Raw genomic sequence first — 18,209 nt, forward strand, 5'->3', positions numbered from 1 at the left:
TTGTCAAAATATTGTGCTTCTACGAAGTCACAAAACGACGTAAATTGGCACCATCGATGATATTAAATGTTTGATAAACTTTTATGATGACATAATTACATCTTTTAAATACCGACGAATAATCCAGTTTTAAAACTTGAGGATAAGTGGGATAAACATGCTGATTAGTTGTCAGATCGTACTAAAGTAAAAATCAACTCTAAAAATAACAACTAAACCACACCAGATTGTATCACGTAGCTGAGATTCTCTCTCAATATAGAAGAGGTCTCAGGACAAGGTTGGAGCCTTTCGGCCTTCAATATAAGTAGGAGAGAAAACAGAAGTTGCAATATCGCACCTCAACGTTTCATGGTGATATGGTTTTTATTTAATTTAAGCTTCTCAGGCAGATCTCTCGTGTCTTCAGTATACTTTCGTTCTAATTGCTCAAATTTCGAAGAGAAGAAATTCTTCAAATCGTTTAAAGCGGATGAACTATCTTATCTTTGGCGCTTCAGAGGCTTCTTTTTGCCAGGACTTGGCGATCTTGAACGTGTGGGAGTTGTTGCACGTGTTATAAACGTTAAGACTGGAAGTGGTTTGTCGTGTAACAGCACACGAACATTACGTAGGGAAAATAAATACGAGAAAGCACTTAACGAAACTACCTTTTAACGATTTATAATAAATAATTTTCTCCTAAATGCTACACCGATACAATAACAGAATAACAAAGTTGGGACGTAAGAGTTCTTGTATTAAAAGTTGGTTTCCATTAAAGCAGCTTAAAATATGCTCAGTCCCCATTACAGCACAGATGTGAGCGTTCTTAAAATTTGAATGCAAACATTTAAGGCAGTTCACTCGTCCCAATTTTAAAGCAATCACAAATACAAATTCCGATGCGCATTACTAGACTGAAGTTAGGAGCCTCGGTCAAAACCGCTTAAATAAAAACCAGTCCTGAAGCGCTATATTACTCCACGCTTGGATAATAATATTTGAACCGCTACTCTGATACCATCTCAGCTACGTTTCTACAATGTCCATAATAATATTTAGACAGTATATTCATTACCATCATATACTTTTAACTTCTAATCCTCCAAGTGCTTCTCACATCAAACGTTGCTCGAGGTGGGTGTCTGTTTGCTACCTTCTTGACGGTGTGTTCGGTTTAATGCTCTTAGGGTCTGGTATGAAATGCTGGAAGTAACTTTTTGTCAAATCAGTCATATTGTCTTGAGTACACTCTGGTAACTCACCAACTGCTTGTGCTGTAAGAAAATCATACATTTGAAATACTGAAATGAAACATATCACATTCTTAATTTCCAGCCTTAAGATCAAGTCATTAATGATTCGTATGATTGTTTGTCGATTATTCTTCGCAAAAACGTACTCTCGTGAGGCCTAAAAAACGCATTTCGTGAAGATTAATTTTCGCGAATGAACCATATTAAGGTTTTTTTGCGTTATTTTTTCACGAATTTAGTTTTTTTTCGCAATTTTAATTTATTCCAGGCCTATTTATGGAGATAAGTTAGGCTTTAGTTGAACTTGTTTATATCGCAGAGGCTGGCAACAATTTTTATCGGTTCTAGGACAATTCCACCTAATTACTTGCTCAACCGGATAATTTCCCCCGCTAATTTCCCCTGGCCCCCGGCAAACCCACTTAGAATAACTCGCCCTGAATAACGCCCACCCAGGAAAACCTCCCCTGGAAATTATCCAGGAGGAAATTGTCTTAGGTGAGAGTTATCCACAGGGTATTTATTCAGGAAAAATTGCCTTAGGTAAGAGTTATCGAGAGGGTAATTATTAATGGGGGAATTGTCCTGTCACCATTTTTATTAACTAAAAAATAAAAAATTTAACAAGAAAAAAAAAGAAAAGAAAAACCGAAAAAATCCTTTTTTTAATTTCCCAAATGTTTCGCGAAATTATTTTTAGATTTATTTTTGCGAATTGACCTTTCAATAAATTTTCGCGCGGATAAACTTTTGACAATATAGATAAAATTCGATAAATTCGTGAAAATTAACCAACTAAAGGTACCTGGCGAACCAGCCATAAGGGTGAACGGTGGTACCACTGTTTCTGGTGGCAGCACTGTGTTATCAGCAATGACGCAACAATCTTTTAAAATGCAACGTCGACCCTGAAGAAAAGAAAACGTTCTTAAACTAATAGTAGAAATTTGATGTGTTTATCTTCCCTATACGCAAGGAAATTACAAACGTAAATTGGATAGCATCTGTTTAGTTACTTATACATTTTTCCTCTATTGCTCCTTTTCTGATTCTACAGCTTCTTCTCTTTTTTATGTTCTTGTTATAAATTTCGGTATAGCCTTACGTAATGGTACTAACCTTTGCAAGTACATAATTTCGCGTGTAATAATTTTCGCGAATGAAAGTTAAAAATGCTAAACAAATTTTAGAAAAGCCTTTCTCGATAAAACGTTCACAAAATTACAATTTGGAAAGTTTTGGTGTACGCATTCCAATTTCTTCATAACGTTGTTAAAATTTTATGATTATTTATAAAGCCTTTTTTGCAGATATTAACTTCCGCGCATAGTATATCAATAAGAAAGTCGGGCGGCTAAAGAACTGTGGAACTGTTAAACAAACTGGTTTGTAAGCCGTAGGCCCTATTTGTAAACGCGACACAACTACGCCATTTCAATGTTTTGCACCGTAACAAACATTAACGTTAAACCTTCTTAAAAAAATTTGATAATCTAAGACACAATTTTTTCTCTGTTGTTACATGACAGGTTTCTCAAGATAAATCTTTTATTTATCTCGACTATATCGTTTATAATCAAAGAAGAGGAAAAATAAAAATACCTGCTTTAAAAAGAATGTAGAAATTAAAATCGGTAATTTAAGGGCTATGCTGGAAAGTTGAAAATAAGTGTCCGAGCAGTGGTGGAGAGCTGGAGAGAATTTAAACTTACTTGCAGAATACGTAAATTTTAATTAAGGGGCTATTCATATGGAGGCGCGCTAGCCGAATGACCGGATTGCCTAACTTAGGCGAGCCGTGTTTTAACAAACCTTATAAAAAATGCATGTGTTTTCCATAATAACACACCAGACCGGCATTTAAACTTCTTTGCCAATTGATACAAACTTATAAAGTATTGCGGAAAATAATTATATTACATTGATTGAGAACAATAAATTTATAAAAACACTACAATTATTATTGTAAGAAGAACAGTGGTAATAAAAGAGGGAGAGAGTTCCAGTGTGTTAAATGCACATTGAAATATTTAGTTGCAAGCATAAAATTTAAAACCAGTGCTTAATCTATTTTGGTAAAACACGGCATTGCTCGGGTAAAAAGGGACACGGGACAGGCGCAGGGCCAAAACAACGATAGTTTTGTTACTACTGTGGTACTTGAACCACCGTTGTAATTTGCCCATGCATGCGACAGTTTTTCGAAAACAATAGAAAACATGGAAGATTAGCTGCGTGCGAGATTTGAACCGTACTGCAAATTTTTGCACGTGACCGACTGAAAATGACCACCCTCAGGTGGTCGATAAACAATCTATTTTTGATGTCTAATTTTTGCAAAAACTACAGAAGATAATTCATAGATTTTATTAAAATTGCCGCAGACAGGACGTTATGCTGGCGAATTCAAAAACTTTGTTTCACAGTTAATTAATTTTTGGCAGATACTTGATATTGGTTCTTGTAAAAAAAATATAATTATACATACATAAATCAGAAAACATTTTGAACTAGTTATGGGTCAGTATAATAGTAAGACAAATGCAGGCGTGAATATATAAAACAAGTTCAATGAGAAAAGCTGCTTGTAATTACAAGATTTCATTTGCAAATCACCACGCGTACGGTAGATTTCACTTTATGAAAAGAAGAAGTATGCTGAGACATTAAGAAACTCACAATGACACAGTTTTTGCCAATGTAAACATAAGAACCAATCTGTGCAGCATTTATTATGGAATTTTCCTCGATGTACACATGATCACCAATGTGCAAAGGGAAGAAAGCACCTCTAAAAGAAATAGTAACTATACTTTACTACTCACACTGTTACAAGAAGTACATGCCTGATATCCTAATAAGGTTTTTATCCTGAATACACTGTCAAAATATTTAATTTTTCAAATCCATTTCGGAAAGCGGGTAAAAACAAAAAACATACCCTTTACTAAATCTTTTAAATGGAGGTCTGATCACACTTCGTTTACTGATGACACAGTGTCGCCCAATCCGAACGTTTGCAAGATCGCCACGCACAATACATTCAGACATGATGATAGTCTATACAATGATTTAATGTGTTAGCATATTGGTCAGAAAAAGCAAGTCGATTGATACAGTCATTATATTTTTATGTAGCTGGCCAGCTGGTCATTTGTGCAGTTTTTACTTGCAATTGTTGGAACATGTGTATGTGTATTCTATTTTAAAAAAAATAACATCTTACCTTTCCATTTAAGACAATGTTTTGACTCCCGCATAACACTGACTGCCGACTAACTTTATTACCAGATGCCTACAGTTGGAAAAAAAGGTTTGAATATTAACTTAACACAAATTTACACAAATTCGTAACCTTGATAAACCTAAAGAACCAAGTTTGTCGTTTTATTAAATATATTGGTATATAATTCACAAGTTTAAAGTCACCATCAAGTACTTTGAGTGAAAAGAATTTATCTATCCACTGTGCAGAGATTGCACCAATTCCTTTTACTAATTTAGATCCTAACAAACTTGATTTTTTTAAATGTATTCTATGATGTTATAAAAGACTTTTGTAACATACTTCGGAACCAATATTATCATTATTCAATATCTTCAAATGTTTACACAGGATATGGCTACTTCAGTATCAGAAACACCATTTATTGATGCAGGCCCTGGGTTCTGAATGCATAATTTTTTTTAATTCAATTATAAGCATAACAATTAATGTACATGTTTGGTTACGTGACAAAAATTAGCTCCAATAAAGTCAGACAACCGGATTTTGGACCAAAATCATTTCAAACAGGTGTATTGACATAAGAATGAGTACCTTATACATGTAAATAATTTTTTCTGGGTCACAACATTGTAACATCTACAGTCTTAATGGTAATTAATTAATCAATCAATGGTACTGGATGTCATCAAAATACTTAGGTTCTTGTCTTGAAGTCCTAAACGAGTTGGTCAGTCGACCAGTAGGGCTTTATTGTGAAAGTTAATTCGTTTCTAGGACTTATACAATTTAACTCCACTCAAACTTGTCTCCATTGGCTTTTTAACATACCATTATCACAGAACAGCCCTAGAGACCAATTTGAGTGCCCAATAAAATTGGCTTTATTGGCTGAAACAAAGAAGAAGCAACCTGATGGCTGTGAATGTACAATGTCACCAAATGTCAACTGCATGGGAAGTGACTTAAAAAATTACTACATCTTTTAACAATCGAATTAGGGAATTGTGAACCGCAGCCTGTTTTTACAAAGTTGGTATAAGTTTGGTAAAAAAATAATTGCCAAGAGATTTTTTTTGTCTCCAAAAATGATGATCGATATTATTTTAATAATCTCCCATTTTAGAGATGATCTTCTAAAATGAATACAGTCCATCAGATCTTTCAGTCAGGGAAAACTGCTTAAACATAGGATCCCGCAATCACAGTATATATATTTGTTAAAATGGCTGCCTGTAGTGTTATGTGATAGTGAAGTCGATCAGGTTTCAAGTGAAAGCTTTGATTCTGTTTCTGATATTTCATGTTTCTCAACATGAATGTGCACTCTAAATGGGGAATTATCTCCTAATGAGAAAATCAGATTTAGTATTTTTTGGTAGCACTAGAGTGGTTACCAGAATTTCTATGACTTAATAAATCAGATATTACTGGAGTTTTTTAAGTTGTAACAGGTGGTTATCATGAAATTGTCAACACAAGAGTTTCCATAGGTTCAGCTCTTAATTTTAGTACTGCTTTGTTATGAAAAATGGTAATTTCTAAAAAAATTTATCTTTACTTAAAATATTTACATTCATATTTGTGTTTGATCAAAACAACTCTATAAGTAAAACAGAAGAGTTTCCTAATCAGGAAATTCCATAAAATCTACATCATGAAATAATTTGCTACAAGGAATAATTTCAATGTCAGTAACTTGAACCGAACTGTGTGTCACACAGTACTGTACTTGATTTTGTCCAACTTTAGCTACCAACTGAAGTTTTTAATATGACATCTCTACGTGAAACCATTCAAATTGCCAGCAAAAAATTATTGCTATATACTTTTTCTGTTGAAGCAAGAATGCCCACATGACAATGAAAAAAGTTATACATATATTTGTGTTAAACAAAGATTTTAAACTCCGGGTAGTTAATAATGTGAAAGTGTGTATTTTGTTGAAATTAATTGAAGAGCTAACTAGAACACAAACAAAACCCATGTAGCTTTTTTATTGGTTTAAAATAATTGTGGCACTAAAAAGAATGCGAATTTCAGCTTTGTAATTTTGGAATATTTATGCTTTTAACAGTTTAAATAAGTGATTAGTCATTAAGTAGGATAAAATTGAAGCCTATAATAGATGAGTTTCAACAGGCTTGGACAGGAGTAAAATCTCTGGCGTGCGGGCCATCAAACGTCAAAATCTGGTTGGCGAGTGCAACAGACCGCATGCCATACAGTGAAGTTAGGCGTGCGTAGTACACACCTTAAATACTTGGCTTGCATTCGTTTTTTCTATCATTCAAAATCCAGGAGCAAGCCTATTCATAGCCAACCTGATCATCCTAGCTAATTCACTTACTCCTCACTTAGTTAAAAGTCTTAGTTACATGAATCTCTATTGCCTGGCCCCTTTGTCGTTAGTACCAGGTCTTACACAAGAAATGCAGCCATGCGGTTTTTAACTAATGCGGAGGTGAACGCTGACGGAGCACGGATAAAGCAAGTCTGCTAAACTGCACTTACAGGCGGAACAGACACACTAATTATTTTCAAGCACAAGCGACCGGCGTTCTATTACCAGAAGCATTTTTTTCCTATTCACTTGTGATGATTTTGCAAATAATAATAATACAAACTCAAAAAATTATTTTGTTTGATATGTTTTAAGTTTTCATTTTGGCTATTTAATTGGCTTATTAAAATGTGCAGCCTTACTTTGTTTTTAAAGGTGCTTGACACATTCATTACTTGAGGTAAGTGTGATCATAGATTATGAAACTTTCACGATGGCACATGACAGATAAAAACAAAAATGAAATAGATGCTGAACAAAGGTTGATTAAAAGAGACAAATTATATTTGAATTATCTTGTTATTTTGCATGTTTTGATTTTAAAATTTCGAAGTTTACAGAAACGTGGTTATTTTGTTTTAATGTTTAAAGGATTTTGCAGTCTATAATTGTTTGAGGTTCACTGGTTAAATCGTCACCACCTTTTAAGAACACGCCAAAATACTTTCTAGGTGTGCCATCATACACAAGCCAAAAACAATAATGGCGTGTGTGGAGGTGTGCAAGTGTGAACGCACACCATTCCTGTCCAAGCCTGTTTTAATGTCCACGTTTTTACGCTGGTTTCTTGCACATGCGCTGAAAAAATCAGAAAAATCAACAGCAAATAAGTGGGTGAAGAAAGTCCAATTCTGATTAAAAACTTTTGTACTGTGGCCACTAGCATCTTTTTACCTTTATATGATCTAAATCTAAACTACATATATACATGCTATATTCTAATTTCAAGATCAAAAAACACCTTTACCTGAAAATAAAGTTTGGAATGGACTGGTCCACATCTTACAGCGTAAGAGGTCTGGGAATTATAAACAGCACATGTCACGGTAAAAGTTGTCTATCAGAATGTGTAGTTTATTAATACTGTGACAGCATATTTTAAAAAGAGGGTGCCGATAAGCCACAAACCCCGCATATATATGGGCAAGATCGCGCGACTTTTTTAATTAAATTGACGGTTGTCCGCCAAAACTGCCCACACTTTCCCGAACCAACCGAATTTGCCCTGAACATTCTCGAAATGCAACACCTTGTAACATAAACATTGCGGACGACAGTTGAAAGAATGCGTTTGAAGCGAAAGGAAATAATTAAAGTTTATATATAAGTTATTTATCAAGTAAATCTTATCAAAAATCATAAAAAATAGTTCTTTTAAGAACTTCACTATCAAATAGTGAGTTCATTTTAATTTTTATATATACTTTTTCAAATAATTCTTCGAGAGTCATTTGTGGGGAATCTTTTTTTGGGGGGGGCATTGTTTAGGACTATGCAGGTTTTTCGGGGAAATACATGTTTTTTTTATGGCGTATGCGGCTTATCGGCACCCTCATATTTTTAAAAAAAATTAGTAGCATATTCAGCAGGAAAGAAACATCAAAGCAGAGGGAAATGAGGTTTAGGAGATTAAGACATCAGAAAGGACAGAAATTCCAGAGAAAGTTTTACTTAAACAATTTTTACAGCTTATGCGGCTTATCGGCACCCTTGTATTTTAAAAAAAAATTGGTAGCATATGTCAGTGTTCTGCCCAATCTTAGGACGCTGCCCAATCTTTGGACATACATTTGCCCAGTCTTAAGAGTTACCGGCCAGTCTTAAGACTGGGCAGGGTGTAACAAGATTGGGCAAAAGACCCTGTTAGGCCCATCCTTAGACACGTTTTAGATTTTAAAGAAGGGATGTGCCACACGAGCTCTGTTGTTTGCAAGACCCAACAAACATTCTCAGGCACATTAAAACATCATATTTGGGTACTGTTGAATTGGCCCAGCCTGTTTTCGGACACAGTAGAGTAAAAATCGTAGGTAGCTAGGTAGTGGTATGTAGAGCAGGTGTTACACATTTAGCATTTATATACAGCTTGTAGTGGCTAAATTTTAAAAATAAAATGTTTATATATATTTATGAAAAATCAGAAAAATCTTATTCAACCATATTATTAGTTAGCTGTTAATTTCATTGGATGAGATGTTTAGCCAGCTAGCGAGCTGTACCCAGTTAGCTAATATGGTTGAGTAGTTTCAATTTTTTAAACATTAATACATGGTATGCATAAATTTTTGGCCTTTTGATTTTCCAAGAAAAGTTTCAATTTAAAGTTTCTATTAAGAGGTAAATTCTAAAAATTTTATTGTTCTGTTTGTTTTCCACAATTATTTTAAGACTGGGCATAGATTGGGCAGTCCAGTCTTAAGACTGGCCACCCATTCGTCACTGTCCAAAGATTGGCCTGGCCAGTCTTAAGACAGGGCGCGTTCCAAGATTGGGCAGAACATCAGCAAGAAAGAAATATCAAAGCGGAGAGAAATGAGGTTTAGGAGATTAAGACATCAGAAAGGACAGAAATTCCAGAGAAAGTTTTACCTTAAGGAAGTTGTAATAAAAAAGCCAGAAAGATAATAAGATGGAGATTAAAAATGGTGGACATCTAAATGGTAAATGGTGCGCTTACTGGAAAAGTAATATTCAAGATTCAAGGTTTGAGCAGTCCTGCCAACAAAACGTGAAAGTAAAAAAATATACCGTTTCTATATATTCTGCTTTGCTGTACGATACATCAGGCAGCTCCATGAACGTGTACCAAATTAGCGTACTAGGCACGCAAAGAGATAAAGACCTTCGCAGAATGACTGAATATTAACTAGATGTTGGTTTGAATGTTTACATCTAGTCGCCCATAGCTACAAAACATGGCAAATAGCCTTTGTGCAAACGCGATTTTATTTTTCGTTTAAAACAAATATCGATATCTTATTTGCGTTGTTTAGTCACGTATTTTATATCGTTATATGTAACTTCCATAGGCTGCAGTGACCACAGAACGTGATAGGCATCAAATCTTTGGCTGATTGAAATCGGCCATATATCACCCTATTATGGTCGAGATAAGCGAAGCGTCAGAGGCTGACTTACAGCAACTTGAGGTATTCTTTCAGTTTCACACTGTGATATATCTACGTACTAAGCCAAACCTTTGTGTGAAATAATCTCTTTTTATTTAAGTCTGTATCGAACATTCATGATGAAGATGACATTGAAGATGAAACCATAGCAGAACGGTTGTGGGCGTTAACAGAAATGTTTCCAGATTCTGTGCGCAACACATCTTGGAAGGCAGCAACTTCATCTGTATCAGGTGCAAAGAAGTTGTATAAGTTTTCACGCTCTGCATTATGGGTTGCTGGGACGTCTTTTGTAATCCTCGCCATGCCTGTTCTCTTTGAAATTGAGCGAGTGCAAACAGAAGAAGCAGCCTTGATGCAACAAAGACAGGTGTGTTTCCCAAAAAAAAATATCAGTAACAACGTTAGATACATCCTGCTTATATTTCAGCTAGCCAGGAAAATCATATGCTGTATTATCATTTTTAGATTCTTTTGGGACCTGGTAGTAGTCAATCGACTGGTGCCCCACCATTAAATTTACAACCACAAAGAAGGTAACTGTCAATCTACAAGATGTAATGCTACATCAGATCTTGCTACTGTATGGTATCCGTTGAGATATATTGTTGTATTGGGACATGTTTAACTTGTTTAACAAAAATAACTTTTTGTTCATATTTTATTATAAATATATTTTTTATAAATAGGTCTCGTGTAAGCTCTTGTTTATACCTCACATGAAAGTTCAAGTGGAGCTCATATGATAGACATTTGAAACTTTTTCAGGGATATTTTTATTTTTATTTTGAAAAAACTTTATTGGTTCTAAAAATATACCTTTTAAGGCTGATTTCTAATCCAATAAAAACAGCTCCATGTTAAGTTCTTTAACTTTGGCCTTGTAATGATTAAAAACTTTGTGGGGAATGAGCTGCCAACTTCACTGTTACTTTTGATTCACTTTCCAGTCCACCTTGAACAAGAGGTGAACTTTTTTAATGTGAAGAAGTTAGTTTAAATCATGTCATGAACAAATGTTAAATATTACATAGTTGTTTTGAGAAGATAAAATGGAGCATCTCTAAATTACTTTAAAAATTTAAGTTTTAAACCTTTTTAGCTTGTCCGCGAAGTTTCCCAGGGGCTTAAATTCGACATCAACTGAATGGCCAAAAAGCATTTTAACCCTTTCTAGCAGGACAAATACTAAATATTGCTTTCTGATTAGTCAGTTCACATCGAAATATTTTGGCACTAAGAAGTGGAGCTGTTTCTACTAATTTGGCAAAGCGAATTTTTCGAAGCAAAATCAAAACAAATAAAACTGCGCGTGCTAGGATACATTTCCTTTGGGGAAATCCGCCTTAGATCAGCATTTCTGTGTTTTTTAGAATTTTAGAACACTTCAACCTTTTAAGAAAATCATTACAAGTTATACCACATCTGTTTAAGCATGTATATATAAATCAACGAGACAAATTGTTTTTACTTTTGGAGTTATACGCTTTTAATTGGAGAAAGTTTATTAAAATAGAACAAAATAAGAATGAAATAACTGCCTCAAGGGAAATTGTTTGCGAAAAAATAGAATCTGCCCATAGAAAATTTTGCGAATTATCTACCTTATCGGTGAAAAATCCGAAAAATGACAAATTTTTGGCCTTGGTGACAATTTTTTTTAACAGACGAATAGTTTTAACCGACGAAATTTTTCACCGACGAATTAGTATTTTTTTTCGGATAGTATTTTTTATTTTTATTCCAAAGACAGGGCTTCCCATTAAATCCATTATTGCCTATCTTTTGATAATAACTACAGTAATCATTCTAATTAACAGACACCTCGAAATAACAGACAATAACTACGTAACTAATAACTAATAATAACTTATAAATAACTAGGGACCACCTGGGACCAATTTGGGTTAATTTCCTAAAACAGGGTCCCTGAATCCGTTTCGGAATGGACGGGTTGATGACGTTATCAAAAACCTTTAAACCCAATATCTCTGCAACCGTTTGTCAAAAGTACATGATCCTATACATTTTCTTGATCACCATTTCAGGATCTATACGAAGAAGTCAGCAGGTATTCTAATTCTTATTTAACGGGTTTAACGGGTCATTGCTAACGTCAGCAAAATCTTTAAAACCTTATATCTCATTAACCGTTCATCAAAAGCAAATAATCATTCCCTTGATCAGCGCTTTAAGCTGTTCAGAACAGAGTCAAAGCCAACCGTTAGAATGGAATCTCCAAGGACGTTAAAACTTCCCGTTATTACTTCATTGATTGTTGCACTGTAGTAAGCAACAAATTTAAAGATCCAACAATCGGACTTCGACGACTCCGAAAAATGTCGTGACAATAACGACACTGCTTACTGTACCGGCTACAGAAACAACCAGGATAATCTTTCCATGTGTGCTGTTGTACGTGAAATATGTGTTGCGATATGGATCATAGCATTTCCGCTAACAGGCTTTACGAAACTTTTTGGACAAGAGATGCATTACTAGTACTTGCTTCCATTCATTTTTGTATCTGAGGATAAAGTCAATACTTGCGCGTGACCAGCTGGATATAGTCGTTTATCACATCGCGTTATAGGTTACAATGTGCTTTGTGCTTCCCTATTGAACTCTATCCGGAATAGCATTAAAGGAAAAAGAAGAACAAGTTCTCCACAGCGCCTTATTAATTTGGTACCCACTGTTCTTGCCATTGCTGAAATTCGTGTAATGGCAAGTTTCCCGAACTTGTAACTTTTCGATAGTACTCAGCTGGAGGGAGAAAATAAAAAAATATGGAGTATTTATTTAAATTTAAAGTTACATATCTAGAAATGGAAGTCGTATAATAAACATCGGATGAGTTGTACACCACGGTACTTCCATCGAGAATAATATATCCACCATCACCAATATCTAATTTTTTTGTTATACAAAGTTGTGAAGGAAGCTGAATGAAGATTCCAAGTCCAGTTTCGTCCTGACAAAACTAAAGACTCACCCATATTAGCAGGATTAACGAAGCATTTTTCGTAATTTTTTCGTGAGCTGTAACAAATAATGATTTTTTGTTCTGGATTTTGCTTAATTAGTGTGATGACTTCTTTCATTCCTTCTGTATCATCAAGTAAGATATTGTAATGTTGTACGCACAGAACTAAGTCATTGTTAATCATATCAGACCTTACGTCTTTATAATATTAATCTTCTTGGTCTGTTACTAAAGCAATGAAAACAATGTTATTTAGACGAAAGTTTCTTAAATTTGAGACAACTTTCTCCCCAACACTATGAGAATAGTGTGGATACTTTTCCGGTTCTACCATGGCCATGTTTTTGTCATACGTATTCAATTCTATACCGAAAGGTAAAAGAATGTCTGCAATAGGCATTGTCAATTTATTAGACAGATGGCTGTCGATTGTGATAATTTTTGATCTTTCTTTTTGTATCGACCAAAAGAGCATCCAGCAAAATAATGAAGAATTGATTTTCTTGTTATTTCCAAATCGTCACACACAAAAAAAATAGACCAATATATCGTTTTCAAGTGGGAGATAAGGTCAATTCCCCAGCAAATATATACCACTACTGCTGTATGTGTCCATATCGAAAGAATTAGGGTACATTGCCGCATAAAAATACTTTTTTACAGCGATAGTAATTCTAGGTTGTGAAGTACAGTCCTTAGATGCGAGGTGAAGAGATGCTTAAATGACACGTAAGAAAGTAATCGACAGCAGTTGCATTGTTTGTTTCTTTAATAAGCGATGTCACTGGGATATTTGCAAACGCTGATATTGAAATAAGAAACACAAATTCCAAACTAAAATACTCGAACAAGAAATCGATGAGAAAAAAAAAATCGACAGCCTTTTAATATTTTTATTGTTTAACTTATTTAATACTTTTTTAATATTATTAATATTATTTTCAAGCAAGTGATTGGATACTTTTTACGAAAATTAATTGTTTTGTTAGACTTGTTTCAAGTGAAAACGCCATTTCACATACCTTTCTCGTATTTTTTTACACCTGCTGCAAAAACGTGACAATATTTTTATCTTAATATGCAAAACATATAAAAAGCACAATATGATTTTTTCAGAACATTGAAAGGTCAGAAAAACGACCTATAAGCCTTTTAGAATGGACACCATTACATTAGATCATTCACCAAGCACTTCACTTCACGACATAACCTGAAATGACTATTACCTTTCTTTTTAATATTTTTAAAGGATAATTAAATGTGTATGTATAAAATAGTGCATAAAAATATTTTGTCGGCGTAGCTCCTAAAGGAAACCTTTGTTAGTGTAGATTCTGTAGAATTGCAGGAGAAATATTTTCTCTCAAATCGCTTTAGTCTCCAACCGTTTCTTTTCTAACAAAATATTTATTATAACTTTTTATTTTTCTGTTTGATCGTAGATGCTAATATCTAAAATACAAAATAATATGTCATTTTAGCTCACTTGCAATGGTTCGTATATTTAAATCTTAAAACAAATTTTTTAAGTTTGTAAAGTCATTAAGCAACTTGAAGGCAAGTAACCCACATTTCCTATGAGCAGATCATTACAACAAAACAAGTCATAAATTACAAAAATACAGAATGAGAGTCTACATGCAATGATATTGTATGTAACACAAAAGAGCAGTACTGTTGAATATGTCTTCGCAATCACAGGATTTAAAACAAGGTTGAACAAACCTTACATTTTTGTGACACCAAAGTTGTTTTGGTATATCAAACTCACCTCTATTTAATTTAGGACTTTGGAGACTTAAGAATTCAGTATCACTTAAGCTTTGAATTTTATTGGATGACCCGTCTGTTAGGAAAGACATAATATAAGGGATAGCAACAAAAGCAATCTCACGCATAACAGTTTGAAAATCTTGAATTTTTGTGATTAATAGGTAAAGGTTGGCAAAGAAAGAAAATCTTCCATAGATAGAATTTGAAGCAAGTTTACTGAGTATTTTTAGGCATGGTGATGTTCAACGAAGAAAGAAATTCTAATTCCCCGTTCCCTCTATACGGCTAATTCGCAATGCATTATGGTAGTTGTATTCTACAGTTTTCCCTCCCAGAAGCGAGAGTTTGTAAATAAATAACAGCATTCTTTTTATTGTGGCGATAATAACAAAAAGCCGTTATTGTTTGTGATAATTTTCAAATCTCCTCAAGAAAATCATTATCTCCCTTATCCAAAACCCGTGTTATTGATGTAAACATTTAAATATTGTTAGTTAGTGAGGTTTTAGGAGTGAAAGAAGTCGAAATGGAAGTAATAAATAAGGATACAGATTTAGATATAATTTTAAGCTCTACAGATCTTGGGCCTAGCTTTTCTCAAAGCTCTTGTGTGGTACCAAGACCTGTTTTTAAAGAATTAACAAATGCCGAGAGGGACGAAGAAGTGGAGGAAAGAACACACGAAGATATAAGTCAATGGTCAACTGATCTTGCAGCTATGCCTTCGATCACCCAGGAGAAAATTCACCAATATTTAGTTCTTGGAAATAGCTGTGATAGCAAGCCGAAGGGTGCTACAAAGCATAAAATTCTTGGATACCAACTATTCAAGGAGAGCTACGTGAAGAAAGTGAGAGTTAAAAGTAATGTTATGGCTGAAAAATTAACTTTTCTTGTGAAATGTTTTGTAGCTGCTTCCATGAAAAGAGAAAAATATTCTGTTTATGTCCACCTGTGTCAAAGAAGTGGTGATATTTTGTATGCGAAATGTTTATGTAAAGCTGGAGCAGGAGGATGCTGTAAGCATGTCGCAGCAGTTCTATTTCAATTGGTTGAATACAAACAGTTGGACTTAAAAATTGTCCCTGATGACAAGACATGCACAGATTTGTTACAAAAATGGCATGTACCTGGAGAAAGTGCAAATTCTGCACCAATAAAATTTTCTGCAATGGCATTCGAGAAAGCAGACCTTACGAAAGACACAAATGAAAGTCGCAAAAGACCGTTGGTCACAGGAAATAGAAAATTTTGTTCTACACCACTGTTTGCACATGAGCCCTCAACCGAAAAAGTCAAAAAATTAGCGACAGACTTATTTGAAATAGGGCAAGGAACTTCAATGGCATATTTATTACAAGGAAATGACTATAAACCATCATCATTTTATGACACATCTATAAAAGAATTTAATTTTGAACAGACAAACAGTGAAACAGTTGAATTACGTCCGACAGTTAATTTATTTTTGCAGGCTCTTGACTTTGAACCAGAAATAGCAGAGTTATCAGATGAGCAAAAGTCATTTGTAAACAATTTCATTCATGTCAATGCCGAACAAGTTCGAGACATAGAAAAATCCACATGTACTCAGTATAAATGTGATATGTGGTACACAGAAAGAAAGAAACGCATAACATCATCCAATTTTGGATCTATTATAAATAGAAGAAAAAATATACATCCAAAAAGCATATTACAAAAATGTCTAAATAAAAATAAAAACTTTACATCAGAGGCCTGCAAATGGGGCTTAGAAAATGAAGTTAATGCTCTAAACTGGTATCAAACCGAGAAAAATATTGAAGTCGAAAAATGTGGTTTCGTTATTAATCCAAAATGGCCGTGGTTAGGTGCAAGTCCTGATGGCGCAACAACTTTGAATGGGAATGCTCGATTGATTGAGGTGAAGTGCCCATATTCAAAAAAGGATTGCTCTATTTCTGACGCATGCAAAGATAAAAATTAATATGACACGGGTATTTGGGTAACTTTTTTGAAAACATTTCGGCATTCTATTTTGTACTGTTTCTTTTGAAGCCCATATTGGAAGCATACGGAATTGTGAATGTAAAAAATCTGTCCATGTAATCAATATTCTGCTTATGTGACTTGTCGACATATTAAATCGAACAGCCATATCTTCTAACAAAAGTCCACATCGAATTCGAACCAGTATCATAAAGAATTCTTCTTCTGCGCTCAATGATCGTGATCGGCCTCGTTTTGTAGAGTTTATATTTTTTGTATTTTCAGTGTTAGTATTTGAACCCCAATATATTAGTTTATTTGCAGCTGGTTGTAAATATTCTAAAACTGCTTTGAATAATTTATAAGATTCGAATCCGGTATAAAACTTAAAGTGTGCTTCATTGTGTTTAAACCGGTCAATTGAAAATGCTATGTCACTTATAGTGGCTTGTTGTTTTTCAATAGTTTGATCAAGTTCCTTTTCATGAATTCTCATACAACTAATTTCGGCTCTCAATTTTTCCAACTCTTGTTTTAACTCTTCCTCCACAGATAATTCTGCAGCAATGTCATTTGTCGTAGCCCTCACAGGAGAAAATAGTTGCAATTTACAGTTTGTACTGTTGAGAGTTTTTCTTGGTTTGCTAGCTGTTGGTTTGATAGTTTTTGGGACTATTGTGGGAACATTGTTCATATATGTCTTCTTTCCACCAGTGAAATGAACAGAGCAAACTCTATGCGATGTAGAAGGTACAAAATCCTTTCTACTGATCATAAAAAGCCATTTCTTTCGAAGCTCTGAGTCTTTAGGAATGACATAAAAAGATAAGTCTGGATTCTTCTTTGAGTTGTTTTGACAGAGAGGTACACAGCAAGTTATCCCTCCTCCTTTACTTTTAGCTTGCAATAAAAAGCTTGAACTTGATGAAAAGTTTGAGCCAATGCTTGCAGGAGAGCCCAAGTTTTGAAAAAAACTGTTGTCTTGATTAGAATTTTGTATATCGCTTTGGTTTTGAGTAGAATTAAGGATGAAGTGTACTTTTTCGGCCATTTTTGTTACTACGAATGGTTTGTTTACGTTTTCGCGGAATACAACTACCATAATGCATTGCGAATTAGCCGTATAGAGGGAACGGGGAATTGAAAAAGTATCCAAATCACGTACCTTTTTCCTATGACTTTATTCAAAGCACGTATTGTTTTTGTCTTACAACATTTTTATCACGTACTTTCGACAACATTAAAATCAGGTGTTCTTTCATCTCTTAATAACATCCACGTATCCTATTTTTCTTCTAAAGTGACATATTCTTCTTTTTATCTTTAGTATTAAAATGTCATTGTTGATATATAGGTAAATAGTGCGAGCAAAGGAAAGATTTTAAAGAGCACGTTTTTTTATAGAACATTTATATAATTCATTTAATATATATGCATATAAATATTGTAACCATATAACAATTTTACAAAAACGTGTCTAGAAGCTTTGTGGGTAGTAACATTGATGGTGATGTAACATAGTGCAATAGTCCCTGCAGGTTTG

At 34.2% G+C, this 18,209-nt stretch overlaps 2 protein-coding genes across 2 annotated transcripts; one reads left to right on the forward strand and one right to left on the reverse strand.

Annotated features, from left to right (window-relative positions):
- Positions 1-637: 637 nt before the first annotated feature.
- Positions 638-9,723, reverse strand: LOC130648937 (dynactin subunit 5-like). Its single transcript, XM_057455077.1, has 6 exons — positions 9,557-9,723; positions 4,465-4,533; positions 4,180-4,298; positions 3,918-4,029; positions 2,044-2,146; positions 638-1,259 (listed from the first exon to the last, which is right to left on the reverse strand). The coding sequence occupies exons 1-6, from the start codon at positions 9,602-9,604 to the stop codon at positions 1,135-1,137; spliced, it is 576 nt and encodes a 191-aa protein (XP_057311060.1). The 5' UTR covers positions 9,605-9,723; the 3' UTR covers positions 638-1,134.
- A 74-nt stretch (positions 9,724-9,797) lies between these two features.
- On the forward strand, positions 9,798-10,624 carry LOC130648938 (mitochondrial import receptor subunit TOM22 homolog). The gene is made up of 3 exons (XM_057455078.1): positions 9,798-9,957; positions 10,037-10,306; positions 10,405-10,624. The coding sequence occupies exons 1-3, from the start codon at positions 9,910-9,912 to the stop codon at positions 10,474-10,476; spliced, it is 390 nt and encodes a 129-aa protein (XP_057311061.1). The 5' UTR covers positions 9,798-9,909; the 3' UTR covers positions 10,477-10,624.
- Positions 10,625-18,209: the final 7,585 nt, after the last annotated feature.

The sequence above is a fragment of the Hydractinia symbiolongicarpus genome, chromosome 7, assembly GCF_029227915.1.
Source record: "Hydractinia symbiolongicarpus strain clone_291-10 chromosome 7, HSymV2.1, whole genome shotgun sequence".
Lineage (NCBI taxonomy): Eukaryota > Metazoa > Cnidaria > Hydrozoa > Anthoathecata > Hydractiniidae > Hydractinia > Hydractinia symbiolongicarpus.